The sequence below is a fragment of the Hyperoodon ampullatus genome (assembly GCF_949752795.1).
Source record: "Hyperoodon ampullatus genome assembly, chromosome: 3".
Taxonomy (NCBI): domain Eukaryota; kingdom Metazoa; phylum Chordata; class Mammalia; order Artiodactyla; family Ziphiidae; genus Hyperoodon; species Hyperoodon ampullatus.
Window position 1 is genome coordinate 92,458,062 of NC_136916.1, and position 20,456 is coordinate 92,478,517.

At 38.1% G+C, this 20,456-nt stretch overlaps 1 protein-coding gene across 1 annotated transcript; it reads right to left on the reverse strand.

Moving 5' to 3' along the window:
* Positions 1-5,019: 5,019 nt before the first annotated feature.
* On the reverse strand, positions 5,020-19,938 carry TRIM69 (tripartite motif containing 69; the record flags this gene model as incomplete). The annotated part of the gene is made up of 5 exons (XM_079700710.1): positions 5,020-5,561; positions 15,106-15,230; positions 15,313-15,335; positions 16,111-16,413; positions 19,597-19,938. 5 exons carry the CDS (start codon positions 19,936-19,938, stop codon positions 5,020-5,022), a joined length of 1,335 nt encoding a protein of 444 aa, XP_079556836.1.
* Between the last annotated feature and the right edge of the window lie 518 nt (positions 19,939-20,456).

A 20,456-nucleotide genomic window follows, 5' to 3' on the forward strand; every position in this document is an offset into this window, starting at 1 on the left:
TCTGTGGCAATGGTTCCTTTTCCATTTCTGATATTAGTTACTGATGTTAGTGCCTTCTTTTCATTTCTTAGTCTCACCAAAAGTTTGTCTTTTTTTTTTTTTTTTTTTGCGGTACGCGGGCCTCTCATTGCTGTGGCCTCTCCCGTTGCGGAGCACAGGCTCCGGACGCACAGGCTCAGCGGCCATGGATCACGGGCCCAGCGGCTCCGCGGGATGTGGGATCTTCCCGGACCGGGGCACGAACCCGTGTCGCCTGCATCGCCAGGCAGACTCTCAACCACTGCGCCACCAGGGAAGCCTGAAGTTTGTCATTTTTATTAGACTTTTCAAAGAACAAACTTATGACATTTTTTGATACTCCCATATATTTCTTTTGTATATCCTTAATTTCTGCCCTTATAATTTCCTTCTACTTTTTTTTTGGCTTTAAATTGCTGTTCTTTTTCTAATTTCTTGAAAGAGATGACTGATTTTCATCCTTTGTTTTTCTAATATGTGTATATAAGACTTATCGATTCCCTTTAAACTGTGTGCCAGTTTTTCAGATGTCATTTTTCATTATCATTCAATTCACAATATTTTCAGATTTCCAATAGGAGTTTTTTTGATCCATGGGTTATTTAAAGTATTTAAAAATTTCCAAATACATGTGATTAGTTATTTTGTTATCGATGTCTGGTTTAAATGAATTAAGGTCAAAGAATATAGCTTGTGTGATTATAATCCTTTTAAATTTGTTGAAATTTTCCTTCTGACTGAAGTATATGGTCAGTGTTCTGTGTGTGTTTACAAAGAATGCCCTGCAGCTGTTGGATGTTCTCAGGTGTTTGGTACAGTGTTCTAACATATGTTCATTGAGTCAAGTTTGTTAATCATATTGTCTGATTCTTCTATCAATTACCGAGAGAGGCATGTTAAAAATCTCCTAAGTTGTTTGTAGATTTATTAATTTATTGTTAATTACTGCTTTATCTATACTGAAATTATGTTGTTAGGTGCATGCAAATTTATACTTGTTACTTTTAGTTGATTGAACAATTAAGCATTGAAATATAAAACACAGAACTTTAAAACATGTAGAATAAAACATAGGAGAATATCTCTCTGACCTCTGAGAAGGATTTTTTTGTAAATGAGACACAAGTATTAAGCCATAGGAGAAGATATTTGCAGTGCAAATAACCAACAAAGGATTGGTATCCAGAGTATATAAGTAACACTATGAATCAATAAGAGACAGTCTGATGCAAAAATGGGCAAACATCTGTATAGGCATTTCACAGAAGAGGAAACTTAAATGGTTAATAAAATTATGAAAAGATGCTCAACCACAGTGGTAATTAGGGAAATGCAAACTAAAACCTGGAGATACCATTATGTGTATCCACCTTACTGATAAAAACCGAATTGGCAAAGACATAGATTAATGGGAACTCTCACTGCTGTTGGCAGTGTAAATTGGCACAATAGAGTTGACCAACTGTTCAGCATTACCTACTTGAAGATGTGCATACCCTATACACCAGTGCTTATCAGGTGTAAACCTAGAGAATTCTTGCTCCCATTTACCAGGTCACATATCCAATAATGTTAATAGCAACATTGTTGCTAATGGCAATAGCAACAGCAACAATTAAAAAAATAAAACAACTAGAAACAACTACTTACCTATTAACAGTAGTTTGGATGTTTAAATGGTTGAATTTTCATACACTGGAATACAACATAAGTTTGAATTTTAAAAAGCTAAGGAAGGCGTACAACATGATTCCATTCATTTAAAGTTCGAAGAACAGACATAATGAAACTATACTTTCTAGGAATACATACATATGTAGAATAGAAAAAACTAAACAATACATTTGTTGGAAAAACATACCTATGAATTATTTGCAAAAAAGAAAAATCCAGACACAAAATGTAGAATAGTGATTACCTCAGGGCTGGGAGAGATACACAGGGGCCTTCAAAGGTTTTGATACTGTTCTATTTCCAAAGCTAGATGGTGAATTAATGAGTGTTTGTTTCTTCGTATTATTCTCCAAACTGTACATATACATTGCATACATGCTTCTGAATGTATTTTACAAGGCATTTTCCTTTTGAGGTTCTCACCTCAGTGAATCCCAACACGCTGACTGGGGCCTCTTTATACTCTACTTCATATTTTGGTTACTATCAGCCTCATCTCCTGTGGCCTGAGAGAAAACAGTATATAAGATAGCCCCAGTCATGCTTCTTAGTGAATACTATTCAGAGTCTATTTCTAGCAGGGAAATCCCATATTGGTGTTTCATAATTCATACTCGTTAGAAGAATTCCTGCCTTTTTAAAAAATGTTATTTTATTTATTTATTTATTTATGGCTGCGTTGGGTCTTCGCTGCTGCGCGTGGGCTTTCTCTAGTTGCGGCAAGCGGGGGCTTGTGGTTCACGGGCTCTACAGCGCAGGCTCAGTAGTTGTGGCGCATAGGCTCAGTTGCTCCGCGGCATGTGGGATCTTCCCGGAACGGGGATCGAACCCATGTGCCCTGCACTGGCAGGTGGATTCTTAACCACCACGCCACCAGGGAAGTCCCAAATTCCTGCCTTTAATTATAGTCTGAGTTCTAAGTAGAGGGATTGTTCAAATTATTCAGTATAGAATAACCAATTATAAAAATAACCAATTATCTGGGAAAACTGGGGGAAATTTTGTGTCATCTGTGTTAAGACAACTACTGGAGAGCTGAGGTAGTATATCAGAAAAAGTATTAAGATTGACTCCTACAGATAGTGGAAAATATGTATACACCTGTGGCCTGTTCTAATTCCCCTGGTGATCTGAATAAAACATTTCATTTTTTCTTTCCCTTTTTTTAAACACAGCTTTATTGTGGTATAATTTACATCTCAAAAAGTTGCCCATTATAAGTTTACAGTTCATTTATTTCTAGTATATTTATATAGCTATGCAACCATCAATACAAAACATTCATTTTTAAGAAGTATATTTTCCAAATCTAGATTAGAATTTATATTCATTCCTACTCATCTTTCATTATGTCCAACTTAATCAATCTTTTCCTTAGAATTTTCTTCTATTCTGGTGAATACTGACCTCCCCTTTCTTTGAACTCTGTAGCACTTGTCTGTCCCAAGGACAGACTTTAGATATCAATTATCTAGAATTCTGTCTATGACTTAACTAGACCCTCTTCTTTCTCCCAAATTCTTTGTCACATTACTTGAAATTTTACAGTGCCTAAAATCCCACCATTAGAATTAGTTACTTATTTATATGGACTGTATATTAGCTAGTAAGTAGTATTGTGTTGATGTAAAATTTTCTGAATTTGATAATTTAATACTGTGATTATGTAAGAGAATACCTTGGTTCTTAGAAGATACTTGCCGATGTATTTAGGAATAAGAATTATAATGCCTGCAACTTAATCTAAAGTAGTTCAGCAAAAATAACAGTAATAATTATACTCACACACAAAATCATATGGGGTGGATGTGGGGGAGAGAGACTAAGAAAATGTAGCAAAATGTTAATAACTGGTAATGTAGGTGGAGAGTATATGGGAGTTATCATATAAATATGTAATTTTTCCTCTACGTTTGAATTTTTTTTAAAGATTAAAAAAGGAGAGAAATCATGTTCCTTTAGTTCGGTGGTTCCCTGCCCTAGCCACACATTAGTAAGCTTTTACAAACTACGAATGCCTAGGCCCCATCTGCTAGAGATTTTTATTTAATTGGTCTTAGGTGGGGTCCAGGCACCTGAATTTCTTTTATATCCCCCTAGATGAACCTTTTTTTTTTCTTTTTATGCTTCTTTTATATCCTTCGAAACATCTAGCAAGGCTCCAGGCACAAAATAGGTCCTTATTACATTCCAGTTAAAATGAATTCTTTTTTTTTTAAAAAAAGGTAATTTCTTAAATGTAGCCATAACATGTCATGGCTGTTTGCCCAAATCAGCAGCTATAAATGTATGTATATTGTATATACCAACACTACACGAATATTACCTGTAGTTGTATGTATCCTTCCCACTATGACAGATAGGATAGAGGGCTTTTATCCTGCCCAAAGAGCTGTGCTAATTGTAATTTTAGAGGGCCATACTGCAGGTCCTAAGTACTGCACCCCTACCCCCCACCTCTCCCAAAAAACCTGTCAGATATAGAGCATGAAGCCCAGTTAGATGGGACTTCCAAAGGAAAGGAAATAGAGGTGGTTCATCAAGGGTACTGCTGAGATCAATAAGCCTAAGAAGTTTAGGCTTAGAAAGAAGGAACAAGCTAGAGGATGAGTATATTGGAGAGGACAAGATGAAATATATGGGTATTTAAATTATAGGCAGGAATGACTAAAAGGATATAGTTAAAAGTAAATGGAAATACTTAAATGTATTTGAATACAGAAAAACAAGTGTTCCATAGGTAGGTAAAGCAAGAAAAAGGGACTGAGAAAGAGTCAGAGATTCGCTGGACTAAAAAGTATCTTGAGAGAATTCAAGACAAGATTATAAACTAGCCCAGAACATTTTATTCTTTAAATCTCTGGAACAGTTTTTTTTTAATTACAGTAACAAGTTCCAGAAAATAAATGTGTTGCAAAATGTATATTAAAAGATAATTAAATGGGAAGAAGAGCACACATCTAAAGATTAATCTATTGAGTCATTATTGTTGGAGAATAAGGACAGTATGATAGAATTTCTGAGAACGTTTGAAAAGGGTTCCTGAACATCACAAACCCAAGTTGCATTTTGCTCCAGTTATAATAGGATGATGATCATGCTCATGAGAATGGCTCCTGTGTCACAGTAGACCCCAGAGAGTTAGAACGACAGCTTGAAAAGCTCCAGTGAAATCCACTTAGAACAGTGAGAACAGAATTCAATTTGTGAATCCTCTTTTCATTATTCCAGAGTTCCCCATAAATTGGGAAGAGAAACCAGTGAGACTGGTAAACTATTTCAATACCCCTTTAATAATGCTCTGAATTTATACAATAGTATGACAGATTACTGTGGATGTAAGATATGCAATGGTTCTTTATTCTCTCCACCATCATTAAGGCAAGGGCAGAAGTAGGGATAAACTTTCTCCGTGAAGGTGCTACTGAAGGTGTAAATGTGGGTCATAGTTTTAGCATTGTAGAAGGATACCTGCCCTCCCTCATAATCCAGGTATATGCCCACCTTGTTGAGGTTGTTAGTCAGTTTCATACTACAGGAAGGCAAATCCAGAGCCTTTAGATCAGTTTGGTTCCTTAGTCTTAAAAGCCAGAATCCTTGCTCAGGAGTTAGAGGACAGCTGCCCTTCCGAAGGATGGATTCTCTGACGACTCCAACTGTCCATTTTGTCTTCTTTGCTACTTCTACTTCCCAGTACCACCTTCCAGATGTGAAGCCTTTTGAGCCCAGCACAGCCACACTTGAGTCAAACCTCTCTGGATCATCAGGCATTACCTGCTTAATGTCACCATGCCACACACTGGTTCGGTTTTTGGAGAGCACTAGATTTGGGTGAGCAGTTTTAGGGTCCAGAGTTAATGGAGATAGGCCTAGTAAGAAAATAAGAGAAAGCAGGGCATGGGGGAAAAGGGATGAATGCAGGTTCCCATAGATAGTATTTACATAGACACCAGTGCTTTATCTCCCCATGCCATATACTCTTAGACAGGCAGGTAATTACTTATATACTTTATATTGTTTTGATATCCATGTGGCTATATTCTAGACATTTTTATATTTGTGGTAAAAATCAGACATTACTCTGAAGCAATTATTATACTTAATAAAAAATGCAAATAAGATAAATCTGTACTAATAAATATAAGAAAATACAAATGCTGAAAGGGTAAAGATTAGGTAAGTGGGTCCTAGGAAAGCTTTCTAAGGGCAATAAGCATTTTAGTTTTGATGTAACATCTATGAGATGTATCAGGATGCTTTGGATAAAAAAAGGCAAAATAGGAATGAGTTAAAAACAGTAGCTTGCATGAGAGAGAAGATAAGGGCTTGCCCGTTAGAAGCAGGTGAGACTGAGCTAACTGGCACAGAATTTAGAGGACAATGGTGATAAGTTTACATTTGGTTTAATAGACACTGGAACTTTTGAGGTCTGGAATGGTTGATGCCACTGATAATCAGAATGTGGTTCACAAACTGTGTAATTGCCAGTCTGTGACAGGATAGTACAGAATTGAGAGTAAGCTCTTAGAAACTTTCATAGAATTCTGACAGTAATTTTGTCAGTTGATTTTGTTAAAAAACTGGGCTTGCACTTTGTAATCTTTGTTATTTTAATTCCACTTTTTCAAGTAATTAATTTATATCGTATTCTACAAACATATCAGTTTTAAAAACTGGTCCTTTATCACAGGTAATTTGACAAGTATTGGTTTAGACAAATCAATGGGCAGCAGTATAAAAAAGAATTTCTAAATAAAGAGAGATTGGAAGCATATCAGCAAGAAGGTGACACAAATTCTAGATGTGAGATAATTGAACCTTGGCACAAAATTTGATACAGGAAACACAAAAACTATTGTATGTTCACATCATGGACACAGATACAAATATGCATACATTTGTTGTTAATGGATTTACTTATACTTGGAAGGAAGATCAATCCAGTCTGTCTCTCTCTTCTCAGAAAAGCCTGAATCTTTTCCATCATCCTAAGGATTTTTTCTTTCTAACAAGAGGTTTGAAGAATCCTGAAAATTTCCCATATAGGCTGAATCTTCTCTCTCACACAGATCCTCATCCACTTTGGGTTGTTACTTTTTCCAGTGTGAGAACTAGGATTTCTTTGGAGGTATCATAAAGAATTCCTGCCAGCCTTTTAAGAACCACAGTCTGCTCTCATCACCAAACCTCTGACACCTCCAGCTAGCTCAGCCGGCCTTGGCTTTGAGGATTCCTAGGAGTCAGCTTTGCATCCCCACTTTTCTTCTTATGCCATGTTCAATCCAACAGTAAGTTCTGTCAGCTCCACATTTAAAATATATTCTGAGCCTACTCAGAATATGTAGACAGATAACTTCCACAAATACCACTGGCTTCGAACTACTGCAATAGCTTTTTAACTGTTCTGTTTCCACTCTTGCCTGTCTGCAGCCTATTCTGCCCATAACACGAATGAGATCATCCAGTTCTCCTACTCAAAATGCTCTTATGCTTCCCATCACCCAAGGTAAAATCCAGAGTCCTCACAGAGCAAACAAGACAAACATGATTTACCCACTTCTCTGACCTCATTTCCCACCACTTACCACCCCATCGCCCCATTTAGTTTGGTCCAACCACCTTCGCCTTTTGGCTGTTCCTTGAACATACTAAGCTCATTCCTACTTCAGAGACTTTACACTTTCTTTCCTTGTCCCTGAACACTCTTTCCCCATATGTTCACTCCTTCACATCATTCAGGCCTTTATTCATGCAAGTTCAATAAAATGTTAATGATAGAATCTAGGTAGGTGTAGGAGTGTTCATTGTAAAAGTCTTTAAACTTTTCAGTATGTTTAGAAATGTCCACAGTAAAACATAGGGAGAGGGGACTGTTTGCTCAGAGAGGTTTTCTCTGGCCATTCTATCTAAAATAGCATGTTCATCTGTCTATCACTGTTTGTACTGTTATCCTGCTTTATTTTCTCTCATGAATAATTATTTACTGAGCATACCATGCTTTGTTTTCTTCACAGTAGTTATCACTATGTGAAATTATTGACTTGTTCATTGTCTCTTCCACTGGAGTGTAGTCTCTAGAAGGGCAGGGACCATATCTGTTTTGTTTCCTCATATATCTTCAAAATTTGGAACTGTTCCTAGGTATTCAAGTAACTATTTGTTAAACAAATAAACGAACTTCAATTAGAGTTCCATTTGAAACCTTGACACTAATTAATTTCACCATGCTTCATACTCCTGTTATCCTTGGTATAAACGCCCAGAATGTAGACTCCTCTGATGATTTCTTCTCTACTGTACTTTTATCCCCACTCTTCTGTTCTTTCCCTCCTCTGCCTTCACCCATCCTTCCACTGTTCCCACCCAACCCTTTCCACTCTGCCCTTTAGAACTACCTCCCTAATTATCTCTCCTGCATCCTCAGTTTACAGAATTCTCTCATCACCTCCTTAATTTAACATAAATCTGGCTGGTTCTTCCAAAAAGCAAACTAACTAATTAAAAACCAGCTTCCAGAAGTTCATGAGACTATTCATTTTCTAAATTCAGATGCCAGAGATCAGGTTGCCACCACTGCTACTTCCAGACCCATACTCTACTCCTCATCCTCATGTAAAAACATCACTCTTCATTTGAGACTCTTGTCATTCCATTTCATATTTCCTTCTATCTCTATTTGATGCTATTATGTACAAAGTTCCTGGTTATACCCCCTGCACTTTGGGTTAACCTTACTTCTCTACCCCAAATCCAGCCCATCATCTCAAGTGATTTTACTATCTTTTAGATATAGCTACTCTTCTATTCTTGAATGTCCTTGACTTTACTGCTGGTGACTTTTGACTCCATTACATCTAAGCTGTCCATATCAATGACTATATTCTGGATCTTGTAGTCATCAGGAACTATTCATTCTCTAAAATCTTCAATTCAGGTATGCCATACTCTTTTTTTTTTTTTTTTTTTTTTGCTGTACGCGGGCCTCGCACTGCTGTGGCCTCTCCCGCCGCGGAGCACAGGACACGCAGGCCCAGCGGCCATGGCCCACGAGCCCAGCCGCTCCATGGCATGTGGGATCCTCCCAGACCGGGGCATGAACCCGCGTCCCCTCATCGGCAGGTGGACTCCCAACCACTGCACCACCAGGGAAGCCCCATACTCTTTATTTTTTGAGCTTTCTCACTCTCATCTCTCCCTACAACCATTACTTGACTTCATTAACATCTCTAGTCCCCTATCTCTCTTTATTATCTCTTTGCTTCCTGGCTTAAAATCCTTCCCTAAACAGTTAGCAGTGATAGCTTTGTTGCCAATAGCCTCAACACTTATCCTCTTATGCTATTTCTGCAGCATCTGCCATGCAACTCTCCAACCTTGGATTTATTCAGCTATTCAAATTAGCACTCCAATTCCTGACCATTGCAGGAGGAAAATCACAAAATTGTGCATACAGGTACCACTACAAATTCATTATTTCCACTCTATGCTTGGCCATCAGCACTGCCGAGAACTCTTATATTTCCCAAATCAAATCCTCTCCAATTCCTCACAACAGCAATTTCAGACCTTCAACTCCCACCTCAAACCCTTATTCCACCACTTCCCTCCTCACTCCCAGGCAGAAGACTTCATCTCCTGTTTCACAGAGAAGCTACAGTACATCTTATAGGAATCCCTCAATTCTTCCCACTCATACTGCAAACCCCACCCCACAGAATTGTTCACTTCTACCATCTTTATCTCCTCTCCAGTTTCAGAGGAAACTGTGGAAAGTCAATACCTCTCTCTGCTGTAGCTCTCACTCTTCCCTACTTCCACCAATTATTCCCTTTCTTATACTGTTGATTTCTGCCTTTCTGCAGGCTACTTCCCTTCAGCATGTTTTCCATTCATACATCTTCCTTCTTAGTGAAACTTCTCAAATGAGTGATCTATTCACTTCATTACTGCCTCATTCCAAATTACTCCTGAACCCTACACAATAGCTTCTACTCATTCCACTCTTTTGAAATTGGCCTTGCCAAAGTCACCAGTTGTTGTTTAAAATATCTCTTTTCCAGTCATTTTCTAAATTGATCTTCGCATTTGGCGTGAATGACCATTCCCTTCTCTTTGACAGTCTCTTTGTTTTAGATTCCATGTGGACTTCATTTCCTGTTTTTTCTTCTATTTCTGTTGCCAGAATTCCTCAGTCTCTTCTGAGGCTTCATTGACCTTCATCTGTTGTTATTCTCTATAACATGCTTTCTCTTTGACTGTATGTTCTCAGTTTCCTTAGGAAATCTCATTTACATGAATAGCTTCAGCTACCCACACTCTATATTGATTATTCCAGCCCTGGCTTCTCTCCTAAGCTCCAGTTAGAATAATTACCCATTTGAATATATTCACTTAGTTGTCCTGTAGGTCAACACAACATTGCCCAAACTGAACTTATCAGCACCCTCCAAAATCTGCATCTCCTGTATTTCCATCCTTGACATCACCTTTCTCTATCCCTTACCACCAGTTACTGTCCTGTATATTTCAGCTCCAGGAATTCTGTCTCCAGAATCTGTTCTTTATTTTTCCATTCCCATTCCCATGCCTCTGGCTTATATCTTAATGTTTCACCTAGAGGGTTGCAACAGACTCTAACTTGGTCTTCTAGCCTTTCCTGAGGAGCAGAAACTATGTCTTTTATTTCCATATCCTTGGAGCCCAACTTAATGCTTAGCATGTAGTAGGCCCTCTAGAAGAGTGTGTTGAATGAATGAGTGAACTTTGGTGATATTTTACTAATACACACAAAACTAAAGGAAATATATTAAAATATTTTAAGTTAAACAATTCCCTACCCTGGAATACATGAAAAGCCATATTGTCATGGTTGCTTTTTCACTGCAGTGGCATAGTTAAGTACTTTCAACAAAGACCAAACAGCCCACAAAGCCTAAAATATTTACTGTCTGACCCTTTACAGAAGTATCAGCCCCTATCCTAAAGCAACAGCCTCATTTGTAAGGCAGGAAAGAAGAAAATATGAATCTGCAGAATAAGCAAAGGCCTAGAAATAAGAAATATAAAGTATATTTTACCAGCTGACCATTTACCAATGACCATGGTACATTATTATTAAAATAGCCGTCTATTAAATAAATCCCATTTGATTTTCTTAAATGTAAAATTATACCAAAAAGAAAAAAATCAGTTTGTGCTTTAAATGATTGCTAAAAGTGAAATTAGATTTTACAGGCAATGAATACAAGAAGAAAAACACTGTGATCCTGAGACAGCTAGAATTTGCAGGGTAGAGTAACACAGAGGAGGGAGCTGTACATAGAGTTTCAAACATCTACAAAGGGGTTCCCTCAAGGCTGTGGCTGAATATTGCCACATGCGTTCAGTGAAACTCATTAAGTCCAGAGAGAAAATCTCCAGAAAGCAGTAGGCCTAATAATTTCTAGAGCTCACACAAGACTGGGAATAGTTTTCAATCCTGTCAGCCAGAATGGAAAAATGTTATAGTATGTAGAACATCAGACAGAGTACTCAGAAGGTTAATACCTTAGAAAATTGGCAAAATTAACCCTAGATTAAAGGCTGCTCTTGAACCACTCTAACAAAGCTTAAAGGCTCATCAAAGCTTAAAGTGTCAAAAGGAACAAAGTTATTTCAAATAACTTCACTAAATGCCAAAGTTAAATCCATAGAGCTTAAAGGATTACAACAAAATTCAGCAAATAGCAGTGTAAAACTGATCATGTTTGACAGCCAGAAGAGACAAATCTCCCATGCAGAATTCCAAATAATTTATGTAGATACTCCACCCTCAAGGAGGAGGGAGCATAACTACCTACTCCTTAAGTGTGGGCTACACATAGTAACTTGCTTCCAAAGTATACAGTATGGAAAAGGGAGGGGGGAAAAACTTTACAGTGGAGAAACTTGACAAACACTACCTCAGCTAGGTGATTAAAGCCAACATCAACAGTCGTAAATTTGTTGACAGTATGTATGCTTGATATGATGTGATGAAAATGGCACTTTAACTCTGTGGTCTTCCTCTCAATAACTCATAACCCTGGTCTTATCATGAGAAAATCATCAGACAGATTGCAGTAATGTCGCATCCTACAAAATACATGACCAGTATTCCTCAAAACTGTCAAAGTCATCAAAAACATGGAAAGTCTGAGAAACTGTCACAGCCAAGAAGAACTTAAAGAAACATGACGACTAAATGTAATGTGGAACCTTAGATGGGATCCTGGAATAGAAAAATGACATTAGGTAAAAAAATAAGGAAATCTGAAGAAACTATTGACTTTAGTTAATAGTAATGTATTAGTATTGATTCATTAATTATAAATCATGTATCACACTAAATATAAGATAATAATAATATAAACTAGGAACGAGGTATACAAGAACTCTCTGTACTATCTTTTCAATTTTTCTGTAAATCTAAAAGTATTCTAAAAAAATTAAGTCAATTAAAAATTTTTAAAAATACCAGCCATGCAAAGCAGCAGGAAAATATGACCTACAGTCTCAAGAAGCTCACGCAATAACAACATGTTAGAAATTACAATAGTGGTGGAATTAGCAAAGACATTAAAACAGCTATTATATATATCTTGCATTTGCATGAGAATGTAGACGAAACAATAACATGGTATGGAGAGAAACTGAAGATATAAAAAGACCCAACTTTTTGAAGAAATGAAATGTATCTGAAATGAAAAACATCTTGAACAGGATTAACAGAAGATTAGACAGTGCAGGTGAAAAGATGAGAGAACTGGGCTTCCCTGGTGGCGCAGTGGTTGAGAGTCCACCTGCCAATGCAGGGGACACGGGTTCGTGCCCCCGTCCAGGAAGATCCCACATGCTGCGGAACGGCTGGGCCCGTGAACCATGGCCGCTGAGCCTGTGAGTCTGGAGCCTGTGCTCTGCGGCAGGAAAGGCCACAGCAGTGAGAGGCCCGTGTACTGCCAAAAAAAAAAAAAAAAAAAAGATGAGAGAACTTGAATAGCAAGAGAAGCTATTCAAAATGAATCACAGAAAGAAAAAAGTCTAAAAAATGCTCAACATCAATGACAAGTGAGACAATTTTAGGTGGTCTAACATATGTAAAATTAGAGTTCCAGAAGGAGAGAAGAAAAGGTGGATAGGTAAAAAAAAACTCTTGAAGAAATAATAGCTGACATTTTCCCAGACTTTGTGGAAACAATAAACCCATTGATCCAAGAAACTCAATGAACCACACACTAAATAAATAAATAAGAAAACACACCAAGACCCAGCATAATCAAACTGGTGGAAACAAGTGACAAAAAAAGTAACTCTTACAAGGAGAAAAGAGATAGTACATACAGAGAAATGAATATAAAAATGATAATAGACATCTCATCAGAAACTATACAAGTGAGAAAACAGTGGAGTGACTTTTTATATTAGTGAAAAGAAGTCCATTAACCCAGAATTCTATATGAGGGGATATATCTTTCAAAAAAATAAGGTAAAATAAAACTGTGGTGGTATCCAAACATTGTCGAGAGAAAACCCAATATGTAGTGAAAGATGAACAAAGTGACATAAAAATGGAGATTGATATTAAGAGAAACAAAAAGAGTCTTCTAGATCAGCGTGGACAGTACTCCATATGGATGAACCAGAAGCCGAAGGGGGGGAAAAAGAAAAGCTGAAGGCAAAGCGAAAGAAAGAAAAGGGGGAAAGCAAAGCAAAAGCAGTAAAGGCAGTGAAAGGGTTTGGCCTGGTAGACTCTTAAAAATGAAAAATGTCACATGGGATAGATCTTTGATTAGAATGTATATATTAGTTTCAGCTTCTACCAAATGAAAACTTTATTTCCATATTTTAACTTGGCCTTTTTCTATTTAAATGCAGCATAACTTCTCAAATTTGTTTTGGGAACTTTAATAAAATATCTTTTTTGATGGAGTTAAAAAAATCAAAAAGATCGACATTATCAAGTTTTAGCAAGGATTTGGAGAAACCGGGACTCTCATCCACTGGAGGTGGGAATTAAGATGGTACCACCACTTAAGAAAAAAAATGTGATAGTTTCTTATAGTTAAGCATATACCTAACATACAACCTAGCAATCCCATCACTAGATATTTACCCTAAAGAAATTAAAACACAAAGATTTGTAAACAAATGTTCAGGCAAGTTTATTCATACTAGCCATAAACTAGAAACTACCCAAATGTTCATCAGTTGGTGAATGAATAAGCAAATTGTGATGTATCCATAAAATACAGTGATTGAGGGCTTCCCTGGTGGCGCAGTGGTTGAGAGTCCGCCTGCCGATGCAGGGGACATGGGTTCGTGCCCCGGTCCGGGAAGATCCCACATGCCGCGGAGCGGCTGGGCCCGTGAGCCATGGCCGCTGGGCCTGTGCGTCCGGAGCCTGTACTCCGCAACGGGAGAGGCCACAACAGTTAGAGGCCCACATACCGCAAAAAAAAAAAAAAAAAAAAAAAAAAAAATACAGTGATTGATACATGCAACAACATAGGTGAATCTCAAAAAGCATTTTGCTAAGTGAAAAAAGCCAAACAGAAAAGACTACATAATGTATGGTTCCACTTATATGAGATTTTAGAAAAGACAACTAAAGTGAAATAAAGTAGATCATTGAGTGTCAGTGGCTGAGGCTAGAAGAAAAGAGTTGACTGCAAAGGGGTATGCGGGAACTTTCTGGGATGACAGAAATTTTCTATATCTTGATTTTGGAGATGTTTACATAAGTGTATACATTTGTCAAACTCATCAAATTGTACTTTACAATTGGTGAATTTTATTCTGTGTTAATTATACCTCAGTACTGTTTTTTTTCAGTGTCAGTCACCTGGAAAAATTAACAGGGATAGATTTGTGATTTTCATTAAATCAGTAACTACAAATAATAATGAGTCTATATGAAGTCTATAAAAAACTTTATTTAGAGCTTTATTTCTGTAATGATTTTTATAGATCTCTAAACAATCTCCTAAGATGAGATAACTCCATGTTATAAACATCAAGCACAAGAGGAACTGTATTCATACACACAATGAGTATGTACAGTAACCTCCTCCTCCAGGGCAGAGATGCCTCAGGGACTTACATAACTGTTTTAGAAAAACATTAAAATATTGGTTGTCACATTTGATAGAACAATCAAACAAAATCGTAGGCTGAGAAGTAATTCGGACATCAGTCTCTGTTTACCAGTACAAAGTCATAAATTCTTAGATGACGGTAAGAGAAGAAATTCAGTCATACCAACTAGCCTTCTTTTGGCTGAACTTCACCCCTCCCTCTGTCCAGTCTCTAACGTACTATTTAGGGCCACAGAAGACATCCCACAGATGAAACATAAAGTGGGAGCCCCAGGAACAAATAACTACTACCCACTGATACCTGGAGAGAGAGTGGACTGCATTTCCCTCCACATCATATACTGGATGGGACCTTTGAACAGGCCTGGGTTCAGCTTTCTGGAGATAAGCTCTCTGGGTGCCAGCACCCTTATTCCTTGCTCCAAGCTGCAGGGGACATAAATCATTTATTCTTAGACATCCTCCAGGGACTGAAGGAAGGGTATTAATACCACAGGGAAACACTTACCTATCCAAGAGAGGTGTGATGTCCTAGGAGAGGAAAGGAGAAATAGAAAGGTTAGATGCCTGTTCATCAGCTCCAGAAATTTCTTTGGTCATACTGGCCACCACCAGAATTTGATGGTCAAAACTGCGATCCTATGCAGATGGTCCCCATCCCATTGCCACCAACTCCTCTCATCCTCCATATGCCTTTTCTGATCTTCATCCTTCATCTATCCCAGGATAAACTGGCTTACTTTGCTCTGATTTTCTAGAGTTCCCTTTTACAGGGAACAAGAAAGAAATTAAGGTTAAGCTGTTTTTACCTACACTGCCACATAGTCTCAGGAGAAAAACACAGTAGGTATTCCAACCCCAAGGCCACTTTTCCTTACTCTGACTAATTAAGCTTCTGAGCACTGAGGTAGTAACCAATGCCACTTTAGAGGTGAAGCGTGAGGAAGCAAAAATTGACCAACAGCTTTTCAAACAGGTCAATTTATGATTGCTGAGAGCCAGTAAAAGATACAACTTTTTGGCAACATTCTTACTTTTGAGAAATAAAGCTTCAAATTTCTTTATGGAGAAATATTAAAACATGCTGGTTTTAATGGCATTTTATTATCTTCTTGTCTAGGAGTGTGAAAGTAAAGCTTTCAACTGAGTATAGGGTAAAAGCAGCCTCCTGCTTTTCTCCCAAGGAACCTTAAAAGAACTACAGCAGTTTTTTTACCCTCCTGGAGGGGAAAATCTGCTTCTACATCCTTTCCAACCCTCTTTCACCCTCTGTTGTACCCATAGTCATGTTGGTATGGAGTCTCACTTTGAGAAAGTCGAAGGAGTTCTGCTGTTCCATCCGTGCCTGGATGCTCACCAACATCTCCCTGGCTAGGAGGCACTGTTCTTGAATGTGGCTCAGATTCAGCTCCATCTCCTCATTCAAGGCTTTCCCCTCTTCTCGGAGCTCATTTAAAGCGTCCTTTTCTTTGCTGTGCAGGAACTGATGCAGCTTTAGAAACTCCAAGGAGATGTGTTGCTGCAGATGTAGCTTGTTTTCCTGGAAAACTCCATGATCATCACCATGGTAATTACTGAGATTAACACTTGGGGATGGGAGCCCACACCACTAACACTCACACAACTTGGGAAATACTATAACAGGAAAATGCATGCAAATGGCTGAGTATCAACATTCAACTGTACTAAAAGGAGCCCTTTGGGAGACTTACTCTGTCTTTCCCAGCTCATTTAATAGTTCAGCACGAAATAGTCAAAAGTCATCCTAGGTTCCTATTGCAGTACTGAGGTGGTAACCAATGCCATATTAAATAAGACCGTGGGGTTAATCAAACATTTTTAAATGAATGATAATTCCCTTTTATCCAGAAGTACAAACCAATATCTACCAAGTGATGCTGTTAGATTGGGTCCATATGAGGCTGGAAGAACTGTCCTTTTTTAAGAAATCAGAACTAGGGGAGATGCCATTCCAGCTGCCAGGACAATATAGAAGAAGCAAGAGATGGGCAATGTCTGAAGCACTGAAATTGATAACTGCTACACTGGCATCTCTTTTCTTAGGTGACCTCAACATCCTCATGAGTATGCCATCTGACATCCTGGTTTCTCAGTTCCTCATCATCATTTCTAGTGATTTTTACCTTTATTTACTCGTTCTTTTAGTCACATTGAGGATTTTATCATCCCCAGCAATTGTACCGTCTCTAAAATTACTTTTTATGCTCAGTTACTCAGGTACCCCTATTGCAACAATTATTGGGTCTCATTGAAACTTCCTGTTCATTGACCCCTTCATTTCCATTCATCAACTTCTCTCTCTTCATGTCCCCTATTATCCAGCTTACATTCTATGGTCAATCATTATAATTGCACTCTTAAAATAGTCTTAACTCTCACTGTCCTCTAGGTCAGACTTTTCCATTTTTCCTTTTACCTATTTCACCACTATCTCTCAGTCTTATTTGTTGGTTCTGTCTCCTCTGACCAAGCTCTAAATATTAGATTACTTGGTATTCTTCCCTGGGCTCTTTCCCCTTCTCATTCTACACTCTCTTTCTAGGTAATAGCCTCTCCTTTCACAACTTTAAATACAGTCTATATGCTGACTTCTTATTTTCATCCTAGAGCAACTTCTGAGCTCCAGATTCCTATACCCAACTGTCTATTTGATACCATCACTCACCTCTCACATCTAATCAATCCCCACATGCAGGTAATTTTTATTTCCAAAGCATATGCTGAAGCTATTTATTTCTTTTGATCTCTACTGCCTTTTTCTAGTCCAAGCCATCATCATTCTCTGGGATCACTGCCACAGCCCTCTGCTAACCATTATCCTTGTCATTGTCTTTCTCCAATCCATACTCCACACAGCCACCAGAATGATGCTTTCAAAATGAGATGAAGCCATGTCCTATTTAAACCCTTTAGTGACTTCTCATTATTCACAGGATGAAGTTCAAAATTCCTAACATTATCTACAAGGGCCTACATGATTGGCCCCACATCTGCCTTTTCAGTATCATCTTGCTTACCATGATCCAGCTTAATTGGCCTTCTCTCTGCTTAACATAGCAGCTAACTTCCTGTCTCAGAACTTTTCCATACGCTCTTTCCTCTTCACAGAACATTTTCCAGGCAATTTCCTTCATATTCACCTCACCCAGTTCACTTGACTAAGGATAACACTTATCCTTTCAATTCTCAATTTTTAATAAGTGGCTTCTTCAAAGAACACCCAGTCTAGATTAGGTTCTCCATTTATATGCTCTAATATATCCTATATTTTCATTTATAGTAGTTACCACAGTTGTTGTTTTATTGTTATTGGTGGGATTGTTTAATTAACATCTGTCTCCCACCATGGTAGGAATATAGTGTCTAGTATAATACCTGACCCACTCAATAAATATTTGTTGAATGAATGAATGTTGACTGTAACAGCTGAACTAGGAACTCTTACAACAAGAACAAGATTCTCTTGAGACATCATTTCCATCTATCCTTCTTCTTTCCCTCATTGTACATATTTCTTCTTCCAGATGCCAAATGCCAGAGAAGACACCCCTCTACAGAATAATTAATGAAGAAACAGAACTCCCAGTTTATTCCCCCAACCTAGGAACTGATTTGCCAAGTCTCTAACCATTAAGCTCCTGTGAAGTTGAAAGTATAAGCAATAGTTTTATTTAGTTTTAGGGAAGCTAGGAAAGATCAAATCAGATGAGAAAAGACAGCAATCTGAGAGACCTTGGTTCAAAGGTGCGTGGTATGTAAAGGTACCTTTCCACCCACATAGCTGAAGTTACAAGGAGGGTATATTCTGGTTGTATCTCATAACCCCTCTACCCTGTTCCTCACCTTGTGAGCAGCAATAGCATCTTTCTGCATGTTCCTCAGGGACTGAAGTTCCTTCAGGGTTGCCTCCAGTTGACCCTGATGGATGGTAAGCTCCTTCTGGGAATACCATGTTGAATTAACACAAGGTAATTGAGAGATAAAGGGCCATAAGGGACATCTCCCCCAAAGCCCCAGGGTGTCAGGGGAAAAAAAAGCAAGCTCTTGTTACAAAAGTCTCCTTTACCCTGTATCGTAATTCCTGTCTCTTCCAAAAATTGTGAAGAAAATTACAAGCAGCAGAAAAACTTAGTTTTATCCTCTTATTAGCTAACTTCAGGGGTTTGAAGAAGATAACAGAGCTCTATATATTTTCTACTCTAGTTACACTGTTCTCACTATCTATACTTTTACTTGCATTGTTCTCACTTAAAACACTCATTTCTACCTTCTGCCCATCCAAATTCAAATAATTTTCCAGTTCAAGCTTTCTTTCACCATGCCTCCCCTGACTATTTCAGTTTTCTCTAATCTCCTCTGAAATTCTAAACATTTGCGAATTACAAATGTGACAAAAATTTAGCTCACAACAGTAGACTATCTTATATTCCTTTCCTTGTTTTATTCATTTTAAACTTGACTAAATTTCAAGACTTTTATAACAAAAGCAGTATCTTATATGTCCTTATTCTGTACAGTGTCTAGTAGAATGCTGTCGTGGCAGGGTTTGGGTAAATATTTGATTGACTGAGGGAGTAGACCAGAGCTCCTTCACTGCTTTCCTATAATTGGCAACTATAGAAAAAGAACTTTGCAAGATATGTTGTATTTTCTGGGCACTCTGAGCTTTCTAGTAATCATCTGAATAAAGGGGTGGTATTGGAAGAGAGAAGAAGTCCAACAAAAGATTTTTCCCAGCCTTCCTAAGGAATTGCTCAAGATTGCTCAAAACCCAGGGCTCACCCACCGTGAAGAAACGGACAGCATCAGAGATCTGCAGGAATTCTTTAGACTGCCCCACAGACAATCGAACATCTTTGCATTGAAAGCATATCAGTTTCCCGTCTGGCTTACTGAACAGTTTCAGGTTCTCTCCATGCTCTGGGCACTGTGGATGGCCCTTGAGTAGGGGTAGCTTCTTCATCTTCTCTACCAGCTTCTCCAGTACAAGGTTAAATGTACAGTTGCTGTATTGACATAGCATCTTACACTCAGGACAGAATGTTTCTTTTGCTTGCTGCTTCCAAAAGTTTTGGATACAAGACTGACAGAAGTTGTGGCCACAGCTTAGCATCAGTGGATCACGAAACCAATCATTACACAGTGGACAGTGTAACTCCATAGTAATATCTTGTATCTGCACTTTAGAGGGTATCTGGGTGATGAAATCATTCACTTCAACGTAGTTGTCTGGGTCAGTGTTGACGGAGGGGTTGGAAGATACCTTTGGAAAAGAACAGCTAAAATGAGTTTCTCTTTCTTATTGCCCATTTCAGCATTCCAGGATAGTGGGCTCTGTTCCTAAAGGAGCTGAGAATTGGTGCAGTCAGAGTAAAAGCACCATAATCTTTTCTTTGAAAGTGATCAATAAATTCATTGTTATCTAACATCATAGTTTATTACTACTCCCAACATTATTAAACTTTAATAGAGAACCAAGGCAGAAGAAGAAAGAGTACTCAGTCAAAGAAATGTATTTTGTCGTACATCGCTTCTTCCACCTGCTTTCTCTATGTATCAGCTGAAAGTTTTACTTCCAACCTCTGTTCTACTAGTTATTCCCTTTTTGTTTTGTTTTGTTTTCTGGAAGTC